General features: G+C 37.6%; 1 protein-coding gene across 1 annotated transcript in view; it reads right to left on the reverse strand.

The window, feature by feature from the left end:
- uhrf2.S (ubiquitin-like with PHD and ring finger domains 2, E3 ubiquitin protein ligase S homeolog) overlaps positions 1-18421 on the reverse strand; it is a 66591-nt gene extending 48170 nt beyond the window's left edge. The window contains exons 1-2 of the mRNA XM_018243816.2: positions 17868-18421; positions 2622-2846 (exon numbers count right to left, since the gene is read on the reverse strand). Coding sequence (XP_018099305.1) covers positions 2622-2846; positions 17868-18020 — 378 coding nt within the window. The 5' untranslated portion in view covers positions 18021-18421. The remainder of the gene's footprint in view (positions 1-2621; positions 2847-17867) is intronic.
- Between the last annotated feature and the right edge of the window lie 4821 nt (positions 18422-23242).

Consider the following 23242-nt stretch of genomic DNA (forward strand, 5'->3'; position numbering starts at 1 on the left):
GAAGCTAAAGGGGATTGGAATTGAGAGATATAGCTAGAGCTACTAGGTCAACAGTAAGTATACTGAATCAAGACAGTGGGGGATGGAAAAGGTAAAGGAGGAAGTGAATGACAGACAGTTACAAGCTAATGAGGATTTCTGCTAATTGCAGTCAGATATTTGGCAAAGGGAACCCAAGGTAGTATATAACTACCAATCCATACATTCTGATAAAGAGCAGGGAAACAAAAACCTGGGGTTGTCATTTATAATTAATACTTGCAACAAAATTTTGTAAACCATTCCACACAATCTGTAGATTACATGGTGGATTAGCCTTCATAAAAAAACAATTCTGACATAGTTTATGGGTTTATTTAAAAGGCATTAGCTATGCCAGAGTTCAAAGGCCAACTATTTTACTTTGAAAGGATAAAGGGTCAGAGGTTTTAGAGAGTCAAGGAAGAAGGAAAGATAAGTGTTTGACAGACAATACAGTGTTTCTCAACTGTTGCCCAGAGGACTCAAAGGGGGTTATTTATCAAAGTCTGAATTTTTCTCAATATTTTCTGCTGCAAACTCCGATCAAATCCGCTCAGGTTTCTTACGCTTATTACATTTTCCTGAAAATCTGCTTTGCGGGAAAAAATCAGATTTTCGAAATTTTTTCCTATTTTCTCATCCCATTTTCACGAATTTAGAAATTTTTTCAGAATTTTCACCCGAAAACTTCGGGGAATTGCACGAAACCCAGCGCACATCAAAACATCGTTGGGACTTCTCCTAATGACTTACAGTATATGTAACCTCGTCAGGTCTGAGATGCCGGACTTTTCCATCCTCGGGGTTTAATAAATTCTGAAAAATTTGTCATTTTTTAAAAGTCTGATTTTATAAGTGTGCTATATGTTTGCCAGACAAAACTATTATTGTTCAAACAAAAATACACTAAGGGTAAGTCCACACAGGGCGTTTTGGGGAGATTTAGTCGCCTGTTGACTAATCACCTCGTTTTTGTGGCGACCGATCTCCCCAAGTGCCTTCCCTGACTCTGCGCTGGCTAAAATGAAAAAACGCCGGCGCTAATCACACGCGGGGTTTGGTTTTCCGAAGTCTCACGAGAAAACTTCAGACGACTTCGGGAAAACAAATCGCCGCGTGTGATTAGCGCCAGCATTTTTTCCTTTTAAGCTGGCGCAGAGACAAGGAAGGGGGGGTTTGGGGAGATTGGTCGCTGCAAAAACCGAGGTTATTAGTCGCCAGGCGACCAAATCTCCACAAAACGCCCTGTGTGGCCTGACCCTAAGGTAGACTGAGATAAAATAAGTTTCATTGTGGGGGAACTTGGGGAAAAAAAAACAACCAAAAAGCAAGCAAATATACAAGATGTCATGTAACCATACTGATTAAATACTTTAAAGTCAAAATTTTGTAAACCATTCCACACAATCTATAGATTACATGGTGAGATGAGCCTGCATAAAAAACAATTCTGTCATAGCTAATGGGTTTATTTAAAGGGCATTAGCTATGGCAGAGTTCAAAGGCCAACTATTTCACTTTGAAAGGATAAAGGGTCAGAGGTTTTAGAGAGTCAAGGAAGATCTCAAGTGTTTGACAGACAATATAATGTTTCTCAAAGTGTCTGCATTAGCTATAACGAATAATGTTTATTATGGATACTTCGTTTTCATAAGATATTTCTCATTTACCTACTATGCAAGAGATTTTACACTGTGCTATAGGTTTGCCAGACAACAATATTATTGTTCACACAATAATACACTAATTCAGACTGAAATAAAACAGTTTCCATTGTGGGGGAAACGTGAAAGAAAACACAAAGCAAGCAAATATACAAGATGTCATGTAACCATACTGATAAATACTTTAAATTAGAAACAACACGAATTGGTATCCCTGTGTGTATATATAGATATATTAGATCCTTATTTAACCCAAGCTATAGGTGGAGGTCTGACCAGGTCAGATGAAAAAGTATTAATATAGTTTAAGAAAAAAAGAAACCCCACCAAATAGAAGTTTCTATACCTATACCAAGTCAAATTGAACCATAAATTGCAAGATCAGGCTGATTACTGATAATAATAATTCATAAATAAAAGTGCTGGTTATTAAGTTAAATAAAGTGCTGGTGCAAATAAATAAAGTGAAATTAATCAGTACAGAAGGCTGATAACAAAATTAATTATTTCTGAGTCCAATGGGTGTATTACCCCACCAATAGATTCCAGTAGTACCCCTTAATAAATAAATTCATTCATTAATTCATACAGAGTGTGATTAAACCAGATAAATATAATATTATTATTATTATATTTATCTGGTTTAATCACACTCTGTATGAATTAATGAATGAATTTATTTATTAAGGGGTACTACTGGAATCTATTGGTGGGGTAATACACCCATTGGACTCAGAAATAATTAATTTTGTTATCAGCCTTCTGTACTGATTAATTTCACTTTATTTATTTGCACCAGCACTTTATTTAACTTAATAACCAGCACTTTTATTAATGAATTATTATTATAAATACTTTAAATTCATACAATATTTAGTATTCTTGTACTCACAATATATATTCACAATTTATAACTGAAATAATTAATGTACCAACCTTATAAATTCCAATGCCTGGATCAATGAGGAATGCTCTCGCTGATGTTGATGGCAGAGCGGAAGTTGCGCTGACTCTGGACTTGTTGGTAGCATTACTGTGAGCCCTATCCCCATCTTTTTTCTTCAGGGAAGAAGTAGAACCATCTGACTGTGAGCGAATTAATAGCTGGACGATGTCATTCAAGCCAACATTATAGTCAAAAAGGGTATGTCCATCTTCTAGCTGAAAAATATATATGCACAGATATTGCCATTAGATGAGTTTTGGTTACATTTTTGGGGCATGTAAAATCAAGCTATATGTTTGCCAGACAAAACTATTATTGTATACTATTACTATAAAATCACAGCTCAAATCAGTCCCTACACATAACATAGGTTGCTTTGCGATGAATATGGATTACTAAAATGTACTGCCCTATATAAGTCGAATGGAGAGTAATTTGAGATTCTAAAATTTGTCCGCTATTAATACAAAGGCACAACTTCTACCTATTAATACTTCCAGCATATAACCTAAAAGAAAACCTCAAACCAGTGATGTAACTATAGAGGAAGCAGATCCCCAGTCTCAGGGGACCTGGACTGTGGAGCTAATAGAAAACCCCCTCTTCCCCAGTCGCTCTCTTACCTGCGGCGAGGAATGGGGGGCGCAAGTAAGGGTGCGAGTGGGCTGGTAGTGGGCAGGGCGAAGGCGGGATGTGAAGTGGGCGGGAGAATGGGGATCGGAGTGCATCTGGCCCTTCTGAAGATTTTTTTGCAGGGGTACCCGGCGCACTCTAGTTATGCCACTGTCTCGAACACAATGCCCATACTGAATATTTAACTATATTCTAGTGATGGTCCACCTGACACAGCCAAGTCAACCAAACTGAGTAGAGAAAATACTTACCATAGATCTTTATGAAGCTACAGGGGTCTTCTCTGATAAATATTTCCCTTCTCACTGTTCCCTCAAAAGATCTAATGGGCCCCTGACTTTATGGGAAGATTTTCCCCAATGACAAGAACTCTGAAATACTGTAGATGTCTATAATAAATCATTTGGGAACTTCTTGTACCTACAATCTATTAGAATTATATAGGGAGTAATGTACAATCTAAAATAATATACAGCACAAGGATATTCGAAGTGACTCCATGGGCTCTCAATGTGAATTCTAAGGGTACAGGCAAACAAGGAGATTTGTCGCCCTAATAACCTCATAAAGTAATCAGGAAATACCCAACACCAAGAAATTTAAAAAGCACAAAATGTACAATATTTGTTTGTCTGATATTATACATCTTCAGTAAATCTTACAGAAATGATTTCATACTCCTTTATACATATTCATGAACTATTAACATTTATAGAAACAAACGTTCCAGTACTTTAGGACACCACCTTTGTTCGAGCCATGATAGACATCCACAAATGTGGTCTGTGTGAGATCAGGCTTTGCTGGATCCCCGTTCTTTAAAATAAAACAGGATCTCTCACTCACACCTGATTGTCATCCCGTTGACTGAAAACACCAGACTTATTTCACCTTCAAATTATACAATAATCCTAAAGTTTAGCATTCTTTTGCCACATACATATGTTATTGGATCATTTTTGTCTATAAATACATGAACAAATACAATGGTTTTTGTTTCATTTGTTTAACTATCTTCATCTACTTTTAGGACTTGCTTGTGTGGAAATAAGGTGATGTTTTAGGTGACACACACACACACAAATATATATATATATATATATATATATATATATATATATATATATATATATATATATATATATATATATATATATATATATATATATATATTTCTTTTTTTTGACCTAAAACATCATCTGAAACGTCATGCTGAAGTTCTGAAAATAAAAGATTGATTTTGTATTTTTAAGTCCTGTGAGGGTTGAAACGCGTAGGTGCGTGTGTGTATGTTAATCTTTATTTTCAGAACGTGTGCGTGTGTATATATTAATCTTTATTTTCAAAACTTCTGTCTGATGTTTCGGCCCAATCCAAGGCTCTCGCTCTCTCATTCTATATTCTTATAGATATATATATCTTGATAAAGGCCCTAATGTGGGCCGAAACGTTGGACACATGAGTGATGTTAAAATAAAACTCTTTTGATTGAAAACTTCGGTGTGCTGGTCCACTTTGAACATTATATATATATATATATATATATATATATATATATATATATATATATATATATATATATATATATATATATATATATATATATATATATATATATATATTTATATTCACAAACCTTTGCACACAATTTTAGATAAAATGCTAATCATTTTTAATTTAGCAAAACATTTTTTTCTTTAATTTAAACTATTTTTTAAACTTGTAGATTTCATGCTGATCTATTTCAGTCTTTTTTTTTTTTAGTTTTTTTAGACTTTTTGTGTGGCGCCCTATAGAGTGAAATAAAAAAAAAAAAAAGAACAAATGAAATTCTTTAACTCTGATAGGATAAAGGTTATGACTAGGACAGCCGCTTATACATTATAGTTCTGCATTAGTCATGGTTCAGAATAAATGACTGCTATGTCAAGGGCATGATTTGGGATCATTTAGAGCGGTATTTCAAAGGATCTCAAAGTCCAGGAAGAACTTCAGTATAATTTATAGGTGAACCATAAATGCACAGGAAGCTTTAACGCCTTGATAAACAATTACATACCATTCACACAGGGGGAAGGGAACGTTTGAAGACCCATTTACAGTACGTAACCAGTACACAAGTTGGAGCTAAGGATCACAATAAACATACATGGAACAGACTAGGCTCTCTCCTAATAAACAAACAAAAAGACAAAACTATTTAATTAGTGTTTTCGCTATATTTCTCAGTTCTAGGTATTTGTGTTGTGGTTCTAGTAAGCTACATACATCAACACTCATAATGGACTGAGAATGGTACATAATGATTACCTGCCTGCATGCCTGATATCTGGTTAGCAATCAGATATCAGACAAGTCTGCAAATCCAGTTGGGATAAAACCTTGTGTGTTCGCAGCTTGAGGGAGCTAGCACATGGGCAGATTCAGGGGGAGTTTAGTCGCCTGGCGACTAATCGCCTCCTCTGCGGGGCGACAATCTCCCCGAACTGCCACCTGCTATAAAGACAAAACGCTAGCGCCAATGCACTCCCGGCGCTTTGATTTACGAAGTCGCCCGAAGTTGCCTCATGAGGAAGCTTTGGGCGCCCCGAAGAAGAGACGAATAGTCGCCAGGCGACTAAATTTCCCCGAATCTGCCTGTGTACTTGAGGCCTTATAAACAGGTACAATATGCTTTCACTGACAGCAGCAGAAGTAATTTAGAAAATATTAATAACCGCTAAGAAAGCAAGGTAGTGCCACTGAGAAGGGAATTACCTGTACATACATGGGGATTAGTGGAGGCATCCTATACAGTAATTATACTTTAAAATATGATGTTAAAAAGGCAATTGAAAATATAGTTCATTTGGATAAACTTTATTACTCACTGTTATCCTAAATCTAAATCTTGACAAATACCTGCAAAATCAAAATATCCATTATTTTCCATTCTTTAACAATAAATTTCCTCATAAAAAATAAAGGCAAAAGAATGTGAACAGGATCCTGTGTGGGAGGTCATCAAACATCCAGTTTTGCTTTTTTTTTCCCTTTTAGTTTGACCCCAGCCATTGTAAGTGAGTGAACTTCCTTAGCATAAATGCCTCTGATCATATAGGCATGTCCATGAATTTCCAATTCCTGTCTCTTGGCAATCTGAAACCTTCCCCCCCCAACAAATCGCCAGCAGCAACATATTTCTGACCTGTTTCTGCATACAAAGACTTTTTTAAAACCACAGAAGGCAAAAAATGACAATTTCACTGACTAAAGCTCCATCTGAATGTAAAAGTATTCTCAAGCTAAGGCAAAGTAAAAACCTTATCTGTTTCACAAGAAAAATGCAAACACACAAGCTATGTGAAAACTTTTGTGAATGGCATTATGAAGTTTGTCGTACAAATCATTCTTTATTATTGCTTAGAAATGCTCCAAAATATTTTACTTACAGGGAGGGTTTTTCTACGGTTTACCATATAGTTGTTGTTACTGACTGCAGGTAGGGAAAGGCACACCATAGCATGGTGCAGAGTTCTACAAGAAAGTAATGTTTTTTGAGTGGCAAGCAATATAACAGTAGAATCCATGGGACTCGTTATCCAAAATTGGGGATGCACTGAATCCAATATTTTGGATTCAACCGAACCCCCGAATCCTTCTTGAAAAATGCGGATGAATACCAAACCGAATCCTAATTTGCATATGCAAATTAAGGCTGGGAAGGGGAAAACATTTTTTACTTCTTTTTTTTGTGACAAAAAGTCACGCGATTTCCCTCCCTGCCCCTAAATTGCACATGCAAATAAGGATTTGGATTCGGTTCGGCCAGAAGGATTCGGCCGAACCGAATCCTGCTGAAAAAAGCCAAATCCCGAACCAAATCCTGGATTCAGTGCATCCCTATCCAGAATGCTCGGGACCTGGGGTTTTCAAGATAATGGATCTTTCTGTAATTAGGATCTTCATATCTTTAGTCTAGTAGAGAATCATATAACAATTAAATAGGCTGGTTTTGCTTCCAGTATGGATTAATTATTTCTTAGCTGGGATCAAGTACAATGTACTATTTTATTACTACCTGTACAGAGAAAAAGGAAATCATTTAAAATTAAAATGTGGATAAAATTTGGATAAAATGGAATCTATGGGAGATGGCCTTTCCATAATTCAGAGCTTTCTTGATAACGGGTTTCCGTATAACAGATCCCATACCGGTCTTCCCCGTGTGTGTGTGTGTGTGTGTGTATGTATATATATATATTTTGTACTTTTATGCACTGTACAGCGCTGCAGCTCCTTAAGAGCACTTTACAAATTAAGTTATACATACATACCTGCATTTCCAGTAAAAGTTTTAAAGGGACCACAGCTTCAACAAACTATTAAAGGGCTTGCTCACTTTTAAAGGAACAGTTCAGTATGAAAATAAAAAACAGGTAAATAGATGTGCAAAATAAAAAATGTTTCTAATATAGTTAGTTAGCCAAAAATGTAATGTATAAAGGCTGGAGTGGCTGGATGTCTAACATAACAGAACAAAACTTCCTGCTTTGCAGCTCTAACTCTGAGTTAGTCAGAGACTATAGGGGGCCACATGGGACATAACTGTTCCTTAGCATTCAGCTTAGATTCAAAAGCAAACAGTTATGACCCGTGTGGATCTCCCTCAAGTCTCTGATTGGTTATTGCCTGGTAACCAATGAGTGGATACCAAGAGAGCTGCCAAGCAGGAAGTAGTGGCTATCTGGCTATTAAGTTACACATCCAGTCACTCCAGCCTTTATACATTACATTTTTTTTTCGTTAACTATATTGAATTTTTATTTTATTTTGCACAGCCTATTTGGCTAGTTTTTATTTTTATACTGAACAATTCCTTTAAATGAACTTTTAGTATGATGTGTATAGTAATATTCTAAGACAATCTGCAGTTTGTTTTCATTTTTCATTTATGTTTTTTGAGTTATTTAGCTTTTATTCAGTAGCTCTACAGTGTGCAATTTCAGTTACCCTAACAACCATGCACTGATTTGAATAAGAGACTTGTATATGAATAGAAGGCCTCAAAAGAAAGATGAGATAGTAGCAATAACAAAATGTGTAGTCTTACACAGTATTTGTTTTTAGATGAGGTCAGTAACCCTCAATTGAAAACTGGAAAGTGTCAGAAGTCAAAGGCAAATAATTGAAAACATTTAAAAAAGGGGAAAAAAGGCCAGTAGAAAATTTGCTTAAAATTAGCCGTTCTATAACATAAGAATTAACTTAAATGTGACATACAATGGTTAGCCACAGCATATCAAGGGAAAGTAACTAAAAATGTTTTAAATCACCCTAAAGACATACTATTAAGTAGGCATTGATATGTTCTACTTATTTTATATAAAGGTATGTTTCAAATTAATTTGATATACTCTACATTATGTTAATTATGAAATCTTAATATATATATATATATATATATATATATATATATATATATATATATATATATATTTTTTTTTTTTTTTTTTTTTTTACCATAACTTTAATGAGTGTTGTATTAACATAAGATGCTTCTATGGGCATCTGACCTCAGCCTGCCCCCTCTCTATTAGTACCACGGTACAGTCTATGAATGATTCACGAAGAGTCGGGTACTACCCTTTTTTGATGGGAAATATTTATCACTTCTTAGGCACCCATTGACCAACCCCCTACAGCTCTGCCCTAGGCCACCTACAGTTGCCTACAGTGGTGCATGAAAGTTTATGAACATTTTAAAATTGTCTATATTTTTATATGAATGTGACCTAAAAACTGAACAAGTCCTAAAAGTACATGAAGAAAACCTAGTTAAACAAATTAAACAAAATGCGTTATATTATATTTGGCCATGTATTTATTGAAAACAAAATCATTTAGTAACATATCTGCATGTGGCAAAAGCAAAGTGAATATTGGATTTACCAAACTACATGAATTTTGCATTGTCAACAATTAAACCCTGACTGCAAATGAAGTATAGTTCCACTAACAGGCAAGTCAACAAGGTCAACTAATTACACATACTCTTAAGAAAACAAATCGTACTTGTTTTATAGAAATGGGGAAAAAACCCATGTAAACTTAAGGTGGCCATAGATGCAGAGATAATATTGTACTTAACAAATTTTCATACAATATTCGGTGTGTGTATGGTGGGAAAAGAGCCGACCGTTATCGGCAGAAGACTTGGATATCTGTCGGCTCGTCGATCGAGCTGGATGGAAAATTTTGATCGGGTGTCCCAAACATTGGCCATTGTTAGTGCTGAATCGTCAGCTACAGGTAGAATTGTTTCTACCTGTATATCTGACGATTCAGCTCTACACGTGTGTATTGAAACAAACAATCTTTCTTGCGAAGATCTTTTCCAAGAAAGATTGCGATTGTTACATCTATGGCCACCTTTACTCTGAGATGTTACAATTATCTACATTGGTTGATATGTTTCTTAGCAGCATCTATTCAACTATTGTATGAAACTCATGGATTATGCTCAGCAGGGCCAAAGATGAGAACTGTATTAACTAATGTAGTAAATTAGTTTACAGTGTAAGTGACTCCCTCCCTTCAATGTACCTGCACAGCACTTTGTAGACCCATCCATCTCTGACAACACAAAAGTAGGCGAGCAGGGCAGGAGTGCACCCATAAATAGATGCTGCCAGAAGAAGTTGGCATAGAAGGCAGGGGAGTTCAACTGAACTCGCCCATGACCAGCAAACTGCGGAAGTCGGGTTAAACCCGGCAAACCTGAGGGTCCAGTGGGTTTCGGGCCGGCCCCCACATCACTATTCCACTCCAGTGGGACACAACAATGGTGAACAATACATTTTTTTTTAACTTTAATATTATAAAAACCTTAAAAGAGGACCTGTCACATTAAGAAATAATTCCAAATCTAATTTTCTGATGTTAGTCAAGCAAAATAAACTTCACTTACACTCTAAAAATTATTTAAATATTGTTTTTTATTTAATTGGAATTCACAATCACAGAAAGCAGGCAGGTGCCATTTTGTAGACACTGTTATGAAGACAAGCTTTGCAACATCTCAAAATCTTGTTTATCTGACAGAATTGGGGACACGATACCCATTTCCATGCCCTGGCTACACAAATAGATGGTGAGGAGGGAAGGGGAATGTGAAAAATGCAGACGCATAGAGGAAGTGCAGAATGTTAAGTGAAAGCCCCGCCCCTATGGCCAAGGCATAGAGGAGGGCCAGGCAATATATGATTTACAGCTGAGATTTTGAAATGAGTTTGTAACTGGTATGGATGTTTTAATAACAAAAAATTGGGTTTTTATGTTTCATTTGTAAAGGACTTTTATTATACAGCTTTTTATGTCTAGGTGACAAGTCTGCTTTAAAAATAAAAACAAAGGAACTTAATTCTGCACTGTACTTGGATAACCTGTTCCACACTTTTTCTTTATTTCTGTTTTGATTTTTTATTGTTTTGCATTCTGATTATTATTTGTGACAAAATCAACAAAATAATGAACTAAAGATTAAAAAAAAAAAACCAAAAACAAAAGGAACTGAAAGATTATAATAATATAATTAATGAGACATTAGTTCAATAATAGGGCTTGTGCTCTAAATACTTTTTTCCAATAAAAATATATTATTATTATTATTATATAATATATGTTTGTTATTATTGGCTTTAAAGAGAGCAACATTTGAAAAATAAAACTTAAGTCATTCTACTTCCTGCAAAGTTAAACAAACCAGCAGTCCCTTGAGAAGCCCTTGGTATAAATAAATCCCTCCCCAACTACAGCCTGTTATCTTTTTAAATAAAATGTAGCTTATGCAGTGGCTTCTCTGCGGACTGCTGGTTTTTTTTCATTTTTAATTGCGCATCGGAACCAGGAAGTACAGTAGACAAAGAATTTAGTTTCATTTTAAATTGTTGTTTTACATATTAAAGGGGACCCGTCACCCAAACATTTTTTTTAAAATCCTATTTTATCACATTAGTCAAGCAAAATAAACTTTAATTACATTATATAAATTATTTGAATCTTGTTTCTTTCAGTCTGGGAATTCAAACAAGCAGACAGCAGCCATTTTGTGGACACTATTATTAAGGCAAGCCTTGCATCATCTCAGAATCTTGTTTGTGCACCAGAATGGGGGATCTGATGTCCATCCCCATGCCCTGGCTACACAATTAAATGGTAAAGAGAACGGGGGAATGTGTGGAGAGCAGTGACATCTAGGAATTGCTGAATGGAAAGTGAAAGTAATTGTCTGCCCCGCCTCTATGCCTAGGCATAGAGAAGTGGCAGACAATATTTGATTGACAGGTGAGATTTTTAAATGAGCTTACAACAGCTATGAATGTTTTAATAAAAAATAGAAATTGTATTTCATGTTTAATTTGAAAAGGACTTTTATTATACAGATTGTTGTGTCTGGGTGACAGGTCCACTTTAAAGAAAGATTTTAGTTTTTTTTAAAGCAAAATAGTCTGAATGCAAAATAAAGTAAGGAGATATTTTGAGTATTTTTTTAAAAAAAAAAAAATACCGTATATACCCGAGTATAAGCCGAGTTTTTCAGCATCCAAAATGTGCTGAAAAAGTCTACCTCGGCTTATACTCAGGTCAGCGGTACCCGACCCGAATAGCTGAGATTGCAGTCACTTTAAATCATTCCTATACCAGCAGTTCACTTGGGGAGAGACTGCAATATCCCACAATGCCCTCTGTTGGTTATATGAAAGAATAACAGTGTGCCCTCTGTTGGTTATATGAAAGAATAACTGACTGCAATATCACACAGCGCCCTCTGTTGGTTATATGAAAGAATAACAGTGACTGCAATATCACACAGCACCCTCTGTTGGTTATATGAAAGAATAACAGTGACTGCAAAATCACACAGCGCCATCTGTTGGTTGTATGAAAGAATAACAGTGACTGCAATATCACACAGCGCCATCTGTTGGTTATATGGAAGAATAACAGTGACTGCAATATCACACAGTGCCCTCTGTTGGTTATATGAAAGATTAACAGTGACTGCAATATCACACAGCGCCCTCCGTTGGTTATATGAAAGAAAAACAGTGACTGCAATATCACACAGCGCCCTCTGTTGGTTATATGAAAGAATAACAGTGACTGCAATATCACACAGCGTCATCTGTTGGTTATATGGAAGAATAACAGTGACTGCAATATCACACAGTGCCCTCTGTTGGTTATACGAAAGATTAACAGTGATGGCAATATCAAACAGCACCCTCTGCACATGGTAGTGGGACAATGCACACAGTAATCCGTTTGGCAATTCTCTGTCACCATCAACTTTGCAAAGAAGTCCGGTTGATCGCTGGGGGGGCGCTTTGGCAGAATGTGCGCTGCTGGGAGACAGGGCTGTAGTTGTGTCTAGGCTTATACTAGAGTCAATAAGTTTTCCCAGTTTTCGTAGGTAAAATTAGGTACCTCGGCTTATACTCGGGTTGGCTTATACTCGAGTATATACGGTAGGTGACTATATCACTTGTTTCTGTGTATAAACCAGAATACAATTATAAAAAAGAAAACTAATGCATGTAAGCTATATCAGGCAAAATAAAGTCACCATTTAGTAAGATAATATGAGGGAACAGTGCCCATTTAAAATGGAAGTTTTTTATTGGAAGAAAATGTATGTAATGCCTACAACACATATCTGGTAGACCTCATCCAGATAATTAAAATGAGGATGCAGTTAAGAGATATGCTTTATTCAAAACTTGTTGTAGGTGAAAAATCCATTAGATAAAAAGCTATCTTTAGGGTAAGGCCGTTTGGGGAGATTTGGTCAACTGGAGACTAATCACCTCGTCTTTGCGGCGACCAATCTCCCCAAAACGCCTTCCCTCATTCTGCGCTGGCTAAAATGAAAAATCGTCAGCAGTAAAAGAAACTTCTGGCGACTTCAGAAAACTAATCGCCGCGTGAATAAGAGACTGGAATATGAGTAGGAGAGGCCTGAATAGAAATATGAGTAATAAAAAGTAGCAATAACTATGTATTTGTAGCCTTACAGAGAATTTGTTTTTAGATGGGGTCAGTGACCTCCATTTGAAAGCTGGAAAGAGTCAGAAGAAAAAGGAAAAAAACTATAATAAATAAATAATGACAACCAATTGAAAAGTTGCTTAAGAGTTGGCCAATATGTAATATGCTAAAAGTTTAACTTAAAGGTGAACCACCCCTTTAATGGAGGTAGTACATCTGTTTGAGGTGAATTTTCCCAAAATCTTTATTTTGCCTTTAGTAGTAGATCTACATTCCATGGATGGTGGTGTTAATGCATTACACTTGCTCAGTTCACATCGTAACATAAATCATTTTTTATAAAATTCTATTTTTGTTTAAAAAAATGGCAAAATGTTTTTGCACAGTTAAAAAATCTGAATGAATAGAAATCATTCTTTTGACATATTCAAAAATGTTCTACATGGTTGAAAAACGGCAAATTAACCATGCTAGCAACAATCTAAACCAAATTCAGATGTAGCAGTTTGTTCAAAACACTTGCAATGATCGCCCTAGCCCAGCAACCAATAGCAAGTGTGTTTGTTTACATTATTCTAGAGGGACAAGACCAATAAAAGCCATTTCTTAATTGATATGGCAAATTTTGCCAAGGTTTCTGTATAATATATTCCGTTGGCCCTTGGTCCTAATTTAAACACCTTACTGAATTCCCCTTACTTATACAAATTGTACAAATTTTAAAACTGCCAAACTAATAGACAAAATGTACTTTGTGAGGAAAGTACAACACGTGCGCGCGTATGTGTGAATATACATATTTATTTATCCCTGTCGAATATTGTTAGATATAACTGATTATCTTGCACAAACAATAAAATGCAAAACAATGGCCCAGTGCCCAGTATGGCTACCTTCACATTTAATTAAGCAAGTCAGAAATCATATTATAAGAAGTGTGGATTAGTGAAACAATGTTTAATAGCACAGGAATTATGAATAACTGTAATCACATAGACCCTTTAAAAAAATTTTTACACCCTAGTTTAAAATGTGTATAAAACATGCATGCTGTGTTTAGTTTCTCAGCACATACGCGTTTCCAATGCTAAAAAAATACTGTTGAATTCAGATTATCAAACACAGAGCAGTACTATAACTACAAGACCAAAACATGCTGTAATGTTAGGGGGTGGTTTGCTATCCAGTACCATATGCCTTTCATTAAATGTGCAGACTGAAAGTATAACAAAAAAAAATCAAAATAGACTACTGCAAGGGAAAAATGTCTAACCTTATTGGCAAATATGATTTGGTGTACATTTCATAGGTGATCATTTAATCTGGAGTGTTAAATATAAATATATGAATCCTGATTATAGGCTAACTGGTATCAAAGCGTATAAGCAGATATTGGCGTACACTACACACCACCACTCAAAACAGCAGGTAACCAGGAAATGACTGGTGAGAGAGTTGTTATTGCTGCAAATGTCTTTTTTTTCTATGTAGAAAGAAACTTCAGGAATGAATTATGCAACTGTTTGCAATACAGCATAAAAGCAGAGAATATTACATAGGGAAATTACGCAACAATAGTTTTTGTATATTTAGGAATCATTATTTATTGTTGGAAAACTTAATCAAGCTTCAAACAACTTTGCTTTGTGGTCCCTGAGAATATATAAACCTGTTCTTGCTACTGGCGACTCTCATCAAGAATGAATTTAAATAATGGCATATGCTTCATTTAGCAACAGGCCTTTGAACCAGCAAAGCCTGAGAGAGTGCACTGTTAAATTATACTACTCAGGCCCGATCAGACATTTTCAGCAAGCATTGTTCAGAAAGACGAGTCACATGGCAGAAACAGCAACGGCTTAGTGGCTTCTCGGTGGGCAGTGCTTCAATCTGCCCACTTCCACCCAAAAAAAAGGCAGGGCAGTGACAGAAATTAAAGACTCGACTGATGTAAAGACAAGTGTCATGGCTGCAATTAATTAATTAAAACAATCAAATTAATTGAGCCCATTAAGTTACAACGACACAAGAAAACAAAAGCACCTTTAAAAGCAGTAAATCCGTGACAATAGTACTCTGGGATTGCCCAATTATTAAATATATTTACTTGACCCCGTCTCATTCTAGGAACAAAGCAAACGCATCGGAAGCATAAAGTGAATAGACTGCATAGCACTACGGGCTTATTATTCTGTCAGACATATTGGATTAGAAACCTGAATATTAACTCACCGTTGCACTCGCGTCTTAAGAGAGGGAAAACAAGCCATGGAAAAGACTGTACATTTACAGAATAAATATCAGGATGGTATTAAACGAAAAGTAAGATATTGACACTACTCTTAACATGGCCTAGAATTTTTTTATACACTTAAGTATTCTATATACAAAGCTCCAGCACGGCGAAGCAAATGACGCCTCTGTATTGACGAGGTATTAACACTATTCATTGAAAGAGAGCGAGAAAAAAAGAATATTCACCGCATTTATTTTGCTGAAAGGCTTTATTTACTAAGTGAGCTATGTGTCCATGGAGAATATTAGCTTTAGTGTAGAAAGGAAGACGCAGCCTATTTTGCAGGTCTCTGATCCACTAGCAAAGTAGAATACCTAAACACTAGGATGTCGTAGGCCTTGTCCAGAAAAACTGCAGAAGACATCAACAAGAAAACGGAGTAACCATGCCTGAAGAAGGAATCTATTTTGTCACAGATTCATATTGGGCCAAGCCATCGCCTCAGGTTTTCATGCTATACTACTTTTATTGCAGAAGCCCTATGTACTACATCCAAACAATGGAAGAAAATGACTTCACACGAACAACTATTTTGAAAGGTTGAAGATAAAGCTTGGTTATGTAACTATTTCCTGCAGAACAAATGTCAAGCACACTTCACATGAAAGAAACAAGATTAAAAAAAAAACATAAAGGTGATATATAAACAAACTTAATGTTTTCCATTTACTGATTTAAAGAGAGTATATCGATTAACCTAGCATAGTCCATACTTAGCCCGCAAAGTATGCCTTTAATAGTTTAAGGGGTGTTATTTAAAGGGATACTGTCATGGGAAAACATGTTTTTTTTAAAAAAACGCATGAGTTAATAGTGCTGCTCCAGCAGACTTCTGCACTGAATTCTGTTTACCAAAAGAGCAAACAGTTTTTTTTATAATTAATTTTGAAATCTGACATGGGGCCAGACATATTGTCAGTTTCCCAGCTGCCACCAGTCATGTGACTTGTGCTCTGATAAACTGCAGTCACTCTTTACTGCTGTTCTGCAAGCTGGAGTGATATCACTCCCCCCCCCCTCCACAACAGCCTAACAACAGAGCAATGGGAAGGTAACCAGTTAACAGCACTCAATAGTAAAAAGCCAAGTCCCACTGAGACACATTCAGTTACATTGAGTTGGAGAAACAACAGCTGCCAGAAAGCAGTTTCATCCTAAAGTGCTGGCTCTTTCTGTAACCACATGACCAGACAAAATGACCTGAGATGGCTGCCTACACGCCAATATTATAAATTAAAAAAAAATTACACTTGCTGGTTCAGGAATTTAATTTTACATGGTAGAGTGAATTATTTGCAGTGTAAACAGTGTAATTTAGAAATAAAAAATACATAATAAAAATCATGACAGAATCCCTTTAAGAAAAAAAAAAAAGTGACACATGGGCTACTCTTGGGTGTTCATGGCTTAATGTACTGTGTGTGTGTTTAAGAGCAGACACACATGCTCAAATTCGGGGGGGGGGGTTAGTCGTCCAGCGACAAATCTCCTCTTCTTCGGGGCGACTAATCGCCCCGAACTGCCTCCCGCCAGCTAGAATGTAAATCGCCGGCGGGATGGCAATTGGTGCGCTTCGTTTTCCAAAATCGCCTTTAGTTGCCTCACGAGGAAAATACGGGCAACTTCTGAAAGCGAAGTACTCCGCGTGGATTCTAGCCGGCGGGAGGCAGTTTGGGGAGATTAGTCGCCCAAAAGAAGAGGCGATTTATCGCTGGAGCGACGAAAATCTCCCTGAGTGTGTCTCTCTGCCCTAAGTGTCTACAGGGGGGGTAGGGTTGCCACCTGGCCGGTAAAATTATGGTTGATCCCAATGTTATTAATAGGGAAAAAAGTTAAATATATAGGAAGGCCGGTATTTTTTTCCAGAAAATGTGGCAACCCTACATGGGGTGGAGGAGCTAGTTTCAAGGGGGTGGGTGGATGAGGCAAAGTTGCACAGTGCTGTTTTCCCTGGGGATCCTTCAAGGCTAAGTTCAGACAAACCCTGTGCATTTGTTTCAGGGCCCCAAAGAATGAAACGAGCACAGATACACAATGCAAACCTAAACCGTCCTACTGACAGCCCACCCCCCTCTGAAAATCTCCCAGCTTCAGCCTGTCAATCATTGAAGGAATGTAAACTTAGAGCCTCTTGCAGTTTGGGGACTACAACTCCCATCATCCTCCTCTATTCTAAGAAGGGAGACAATGATAGTGACAAAATCAGTAGCAGTGTGTTGTTATAAGAGCTTGGTAAAGGCCAGCAGAAGTGGGCAAGAAGTCGATGCTGGGGCTTTACCTGTTTGCCCCGGTAGAAGAGCCTTTGCCGGTCTGGTGTGACGTTGAAGGTGTCCTGGATCTTCAGCCTCAGACTCTCAATCTTGGTCAGCCGCGACAAGTCGTCTATGGTGTGGGTTTCGGAGCCATCTATGGTTCGGACCTGGATCCACATTGTGGCGCTGCCCACTTAGCACCAGTGGAGAAGCAATATAAAAGCACCAGTTTAATCCGTGCAATCTTCCTATGCCCTTCTTAATAATGTGGCTTGCGACAAAAAAATATGAGTTAAGAGAACGGCAGATGAGCCAACAAAAGAGAATTAAAAATAAAATAAAAACGCCTGGCGGGGATGAGGGAGGGCGAGCAGCACCGAGTCCACAGCTAATGTGTCGCTTGTCTCGCCGAGGTGCCCCTTGGTGATGTTTTGGATCTATTTTTACAAGGGATGGGAAGCCATGGCTAAGCTGCAAAGGGAGTGTTTACTAGGAAACTGCTTCTCACATGGGGGCTCACGGCGCCAAGCTAAAATCTCGCGAAATAAAGCGGAAAGGCGGCTCTGGTTAAAGAGACAGGGAAAGAGAATGGAAGCTTGAAAGCAGCTCGCCCTCTGCTGGAGAAACTTGCCCATAGCATCCTCTCTGTTATCCGTGTGACAGGCGGCTCTGCTGTGTACTCAAGCGTGCCGGGGAATCATATTAACTCGCTCGTGCACCACGCGTCCTCTTTCCCTTTATGGAGGCTAGGTAGGACGTAAAGTTCAAACACGAGGGAGTTAAAGTGTCCATTCTCGTTATGCGGATTGACTAGTTTTTAATAAAAGTGATTATAGAAAGTAGCAATGTGATAACTCTACCGCACACGAGATTGGCTCACTGGGAAGAAGAGCACACTTCCCTCAGCCATGCTCCCTCGTGTCACCTCACTAACTGCAATCTCACCTTTGTACAATAAAGGCCTGCTCAATGTTCCTTTTGGAAACACACCACACACTTCAGGATTCACAATGCTTATATATAATACATTTTCTATACAAATGCAGTCTGTAAATAATGTAAATACACCTACAAAGGCATCTGTAGAAAAGTTTCTGGCTGGTGGGGGGCTATGGGTTAAGGAAGAAAACATATTACACAAATGACTTGTACCCATATTTTGGTTTCCACACAAACAACAGCTTTTCTATAAATATATAAAGTAGTAAGTGTTGCACATGTATAGCATTGCTATTCCATTAGTGACACAAACTCCTTTACACAATTATTAGCCAATGGTTTGTACAATTGTTAATCCCTCTACAGTTCTAGTAACAGCTGGATACAAACAGTGAAGCCTCCATTTTACATACCCTCATTTAAAGTTTTCCCATATGTTATACCATTTTTGGTGGTCCCATCCATTTATAATGCATAATACATTTTTTCTGAAAAATGTAAAATGAAGGTTCTACTGTATGTTGAGTAAGAAGAGGTTGTGCACAACAAAATGCCACTAGCATAGAATCTATGTTTATACATTCTATTTCAATCTAGCGGAAAACCGCTTAGTTCCCAAAGTGACAGAAGGGTTAAAAGATAAGAGTCATCCAAAAATAAACAATGAGGTGGATACATGACAGGAGCAGGAGAGGGGGATAAGGTTAAAAAATGTATATTATAATATAAATATTTCTATCTATACAGATATATAGAGTTAGGCAGAGGGTTATTAATGACAGAGAGGTGAGTGTGGGGGGAACTCAGCAGAATGAAAAGGGAAAGGGTAAAAAAGGACAGTGAATAGAGTGAGGGGGCAAGAAACTGTAGGGGTTAATGTGCTTTGTGGCAAATGCACGGGGAGTAGGGTTGCCACCTGCCTGGTTTTCACCCAGACAGCCGGTTTTTTGAAAGGCTGCCAGGGTCAAAACTAACTGCCCGGTTTTCCAAATCAACAACAGATGTCACTGGCAAAGAGATTTGCTGTCAGGTCCATGAACTATGAATATTCAAGAGGGACCCGGCAAAGTGAGCTGTGAGGTGCTGGTGGCTTAGGCAGAGTCTGCAAGTTTGCCAGGTCAGCCATTATGGGCAAAGGTAAGAAGATAGACTGATAGAGTCTACTGACTTGCAAACAAAGAAAATTAATAAAAGCCAGGCTGAAAAAGCTAAGACTGCATCGCTGACAGATAAAAGGCAACTGATTGCAATGAAAGGTAACGGGTTAAGAACCTGGCAAACAGAAATGCAGCATGTTGATGTCACTGGCAAAGAGATTCGCTATGTGTGTCGAGTTCATGAACTATGAATATTCAAGAGAGACCCGGCAAAGTGAGCTGCAAGGTGCTGGTGACTTAGGTAGAATCTGCAAGTTTGCCAGGCCCTTAGGGAGAAGGTAAGAAGATAGACTGATAGAGACTACTGACTTGCAAACAAAGGGAAAAAGATCTGATTGGCTCTCCCGATGACTTCCTGGTCTGCATCTGTTCTCTTGCATGCAATTCTCTTCTTGCAGCTGACAATCCCTTGGCAACTGAAGGTTCTGCCTTGACAACAGTTTTCCATTAAAAGTTTAAAGCCAAACTATTGCAAAACTGAACATTTAATATACGCTTCACTTCATGGAAATTTTTGAAATAATAAATTTCTTGCTTCCCCTCTCTCAGCAGTCCATTTTTAAAGGCAGGCTTTGTATCAGAGTCAGTGTTTTGAACATCTACATAGCACCCAGTGCTATTAATGAGTATTGGGTCATGTACTAATCATACCTGGTATTAGGCCAAGCCCCTGTGAACCCTAGGGTGGCCACATTAACTTATGAGCAATACTCAAAATTATTGCAATACATGGAATTGTGTAAATGATTATGCACACATTTACAATGTGATGTTACACTGTGCCATAAATGGCTCAACATAATTTTTCATGAACATGAAACGCTATGTTCCAATGGGGTTAAATGGAAGATAAAAAAGAGATTAAAAAAACAATTATTTAATTGTAGTAGTAAATCTATTGTCTATCACAAAAGTATATTTTTATTTGTCATAGTTTCCTTTAAAGAACAATAAAAGTAATTTGACTAGGAAAATCTTCTTGAAGGTTCACTTTTTGGCCAGGGGCCTCTTGAATGTCCTACCATTGGTTGAATGTCTAACCTTTGCCCAAAGTCTCCTTGAAGGTCCACCCTTTGGCCAGGGCTCACCTTGATTGTCCTACCATTGGTCAAGGTCCCCTTTGAAGGTCTAACCTTTGCCCAAAGCCTCCTTGAGGTCCAAAGTTTGGCCAGGGCTCACCTATATTGTCTAACCATTGGTCAAGGTCCCCTTTGAAGGTCCAACCTTTGGCCAAAGCCTCCTTGAAGGTAAAATGTTTGGTCAGGATGAATACAAATACATATTCATCACAAATCTCACCCCAAATTTTCCAGGGGGAGCAGGGAAGAAAACATATTACATATTACTTGTACCCATATTTTGGTTTCCACACAAACCTAACAACAGCCTTTCTATAAATATATAAAATAGTAACTGTAGCACAAGTATAGAATTGCCATTCTATAAGCAACACAAACTCATTGTTTGACAGGACAGCATTTGGTATTTTCTACTTTCTTAACAAAATTACTAGCCAGAGGTTTGTAGAATGTTATTCCCTCTAGAGTCTTAGTTACAGCTGGATACATACAGTGAAGCCTCCATTTTACATACCCTAATTGTAAGTTTTTCCATATGTTGTACCATTTTTTGTGGTCCCAGGCATATATAACGCAAAATACATTTCCCTGACTTTACAGCATTTTTTATGGTCCCCTGAAAAATGTAAAGTAAAGTAGAGTAACAACAGCAGGAAGAGGTTGTGCACAACAAAATGTCACTAGCATTGAATCTGTTTATACATTCTATTTCAATCTAGGGGAAAGCTGCTTTGTTCCTAAAGTGGCATAAGGCTTAAAAGATAAGAATCATCCACAAATAAAAAATAAGGCAGATACAGGAGCAGGAGAGGGGGTCAAGTGCAAAAATATATATTATAATATTATAGATATTTATACTGTATCTATACAGAAATATAGAGTGAGGCTGAGGGTTATTAGCGACGGAGAGGTGAATATGGGGGTAACTCAGAAGAATGAGAAGGGAAAGGGTAAGAAAGGACAGTAAATAGAGTGAGGCCATGGATGGGGGGGGTTCAATGGAGCAGCACGGCAAGAAACTGTAGGGGTTAATATGCTTTGTGGCAAATGCACTGGGAGAATGGTTTAAGCAAAACCCACAGCCAACCTGTACCACTCATCTGCCCTGGGAATGAAGCTTCTTCATCAGGAGAATATTCTGTACTGTGATTCTGTCATTCCTCACACAGTTGAGGAGCAGGAAGCATCTCACAGAGGGAAGGGATGGAGCATTAGAAAAGGTATTGGGACAGTCTGTTATTTGAAGGGGTGCTGACCACAAGATGTAAGCCTTTTATAATATTATTGCAGGTTCTTAATGGTAATTTTAAGAAACGTGTTCATATAAAAAAGAACAAAATAATATATATACATATGGTAAGAGAATATCCTATTATGAAAGTGCCCTCCTTGCCCCTATCTGTGGACACCGATGCCTATGTGTGTGTTAAACAAGTTAGTTTCACTTTCATCAATGCTTTATCAATGCTGGTCTGCAATAAGAATTTGCCAGCTCCTAGCTCTAGCTGTGAAAATTTTATAAGATCCATTGAAGTAACAAAAAGCAAATAAACTCCCAGGTATGTTTTTCTGTTCTTACCCGACAAATACATATAAATGGTAAACTGGTAAAATGTAATGGTATACTCTAGATCAGGGCTGTCCAACTGGCGGCCCCCTCATGTGGCCTTCCACATCAAAATCTGCCTGCTGTGTCTTTTTACCATATGTAAGATTAAAAGGTATCACTACAGAGATTAACTGGCCCCTGCATTGTCTAAACCTCAAATTCTGACTAATGCCCTGCATTGTTCACACCTGTGATCCCTCTGCATTGTTCACAGTTCTGACACCTCTATTGTTCATTCCCCTAAAACCCTGTACTGTTCACACCTGAGACCCAGACTGAAACTGCCCACATTGTTCTCCTGTTCACACTTTATTCAAAATGCTAATGGGGCACCAGCACTGTGTCACTATATGTAGTACATATTAGACTGGTCCTGATTCCTGTCTCCTGCTCTGTTCTGCCTTCCCTGTGCTCCCTGTGTGTGTCATACTTTGGTATTTGTTCTGAGGGTTTGTTAGCATTTGAAAATAATTGTTAGTGGCCCCTAAGGTGTTTAATCATATGGTGGGGTACTGTATTATACACAGGGGAGGAGGAGGCATATGGATTTATGGGTATGTCTTAATATGACATAGCTTTTTTCACATATGAGTGACATCCTTGCCAGGGCAGGCAAA

The sequence above is a fragment of the Xenopus laevis genome, chromosome 1S, assembly GCF_017654675.1.
Source record: "Xenopus laevis strain J_2021 chromosome 1S, Xenopus_laevis_v10.1, whole genome shotgun sequence".
NCBI lineage: Eukaryota > Metazoa > Chordata > Amphibia > Anura > Pipidae > Xenopus > Xenopus laevis.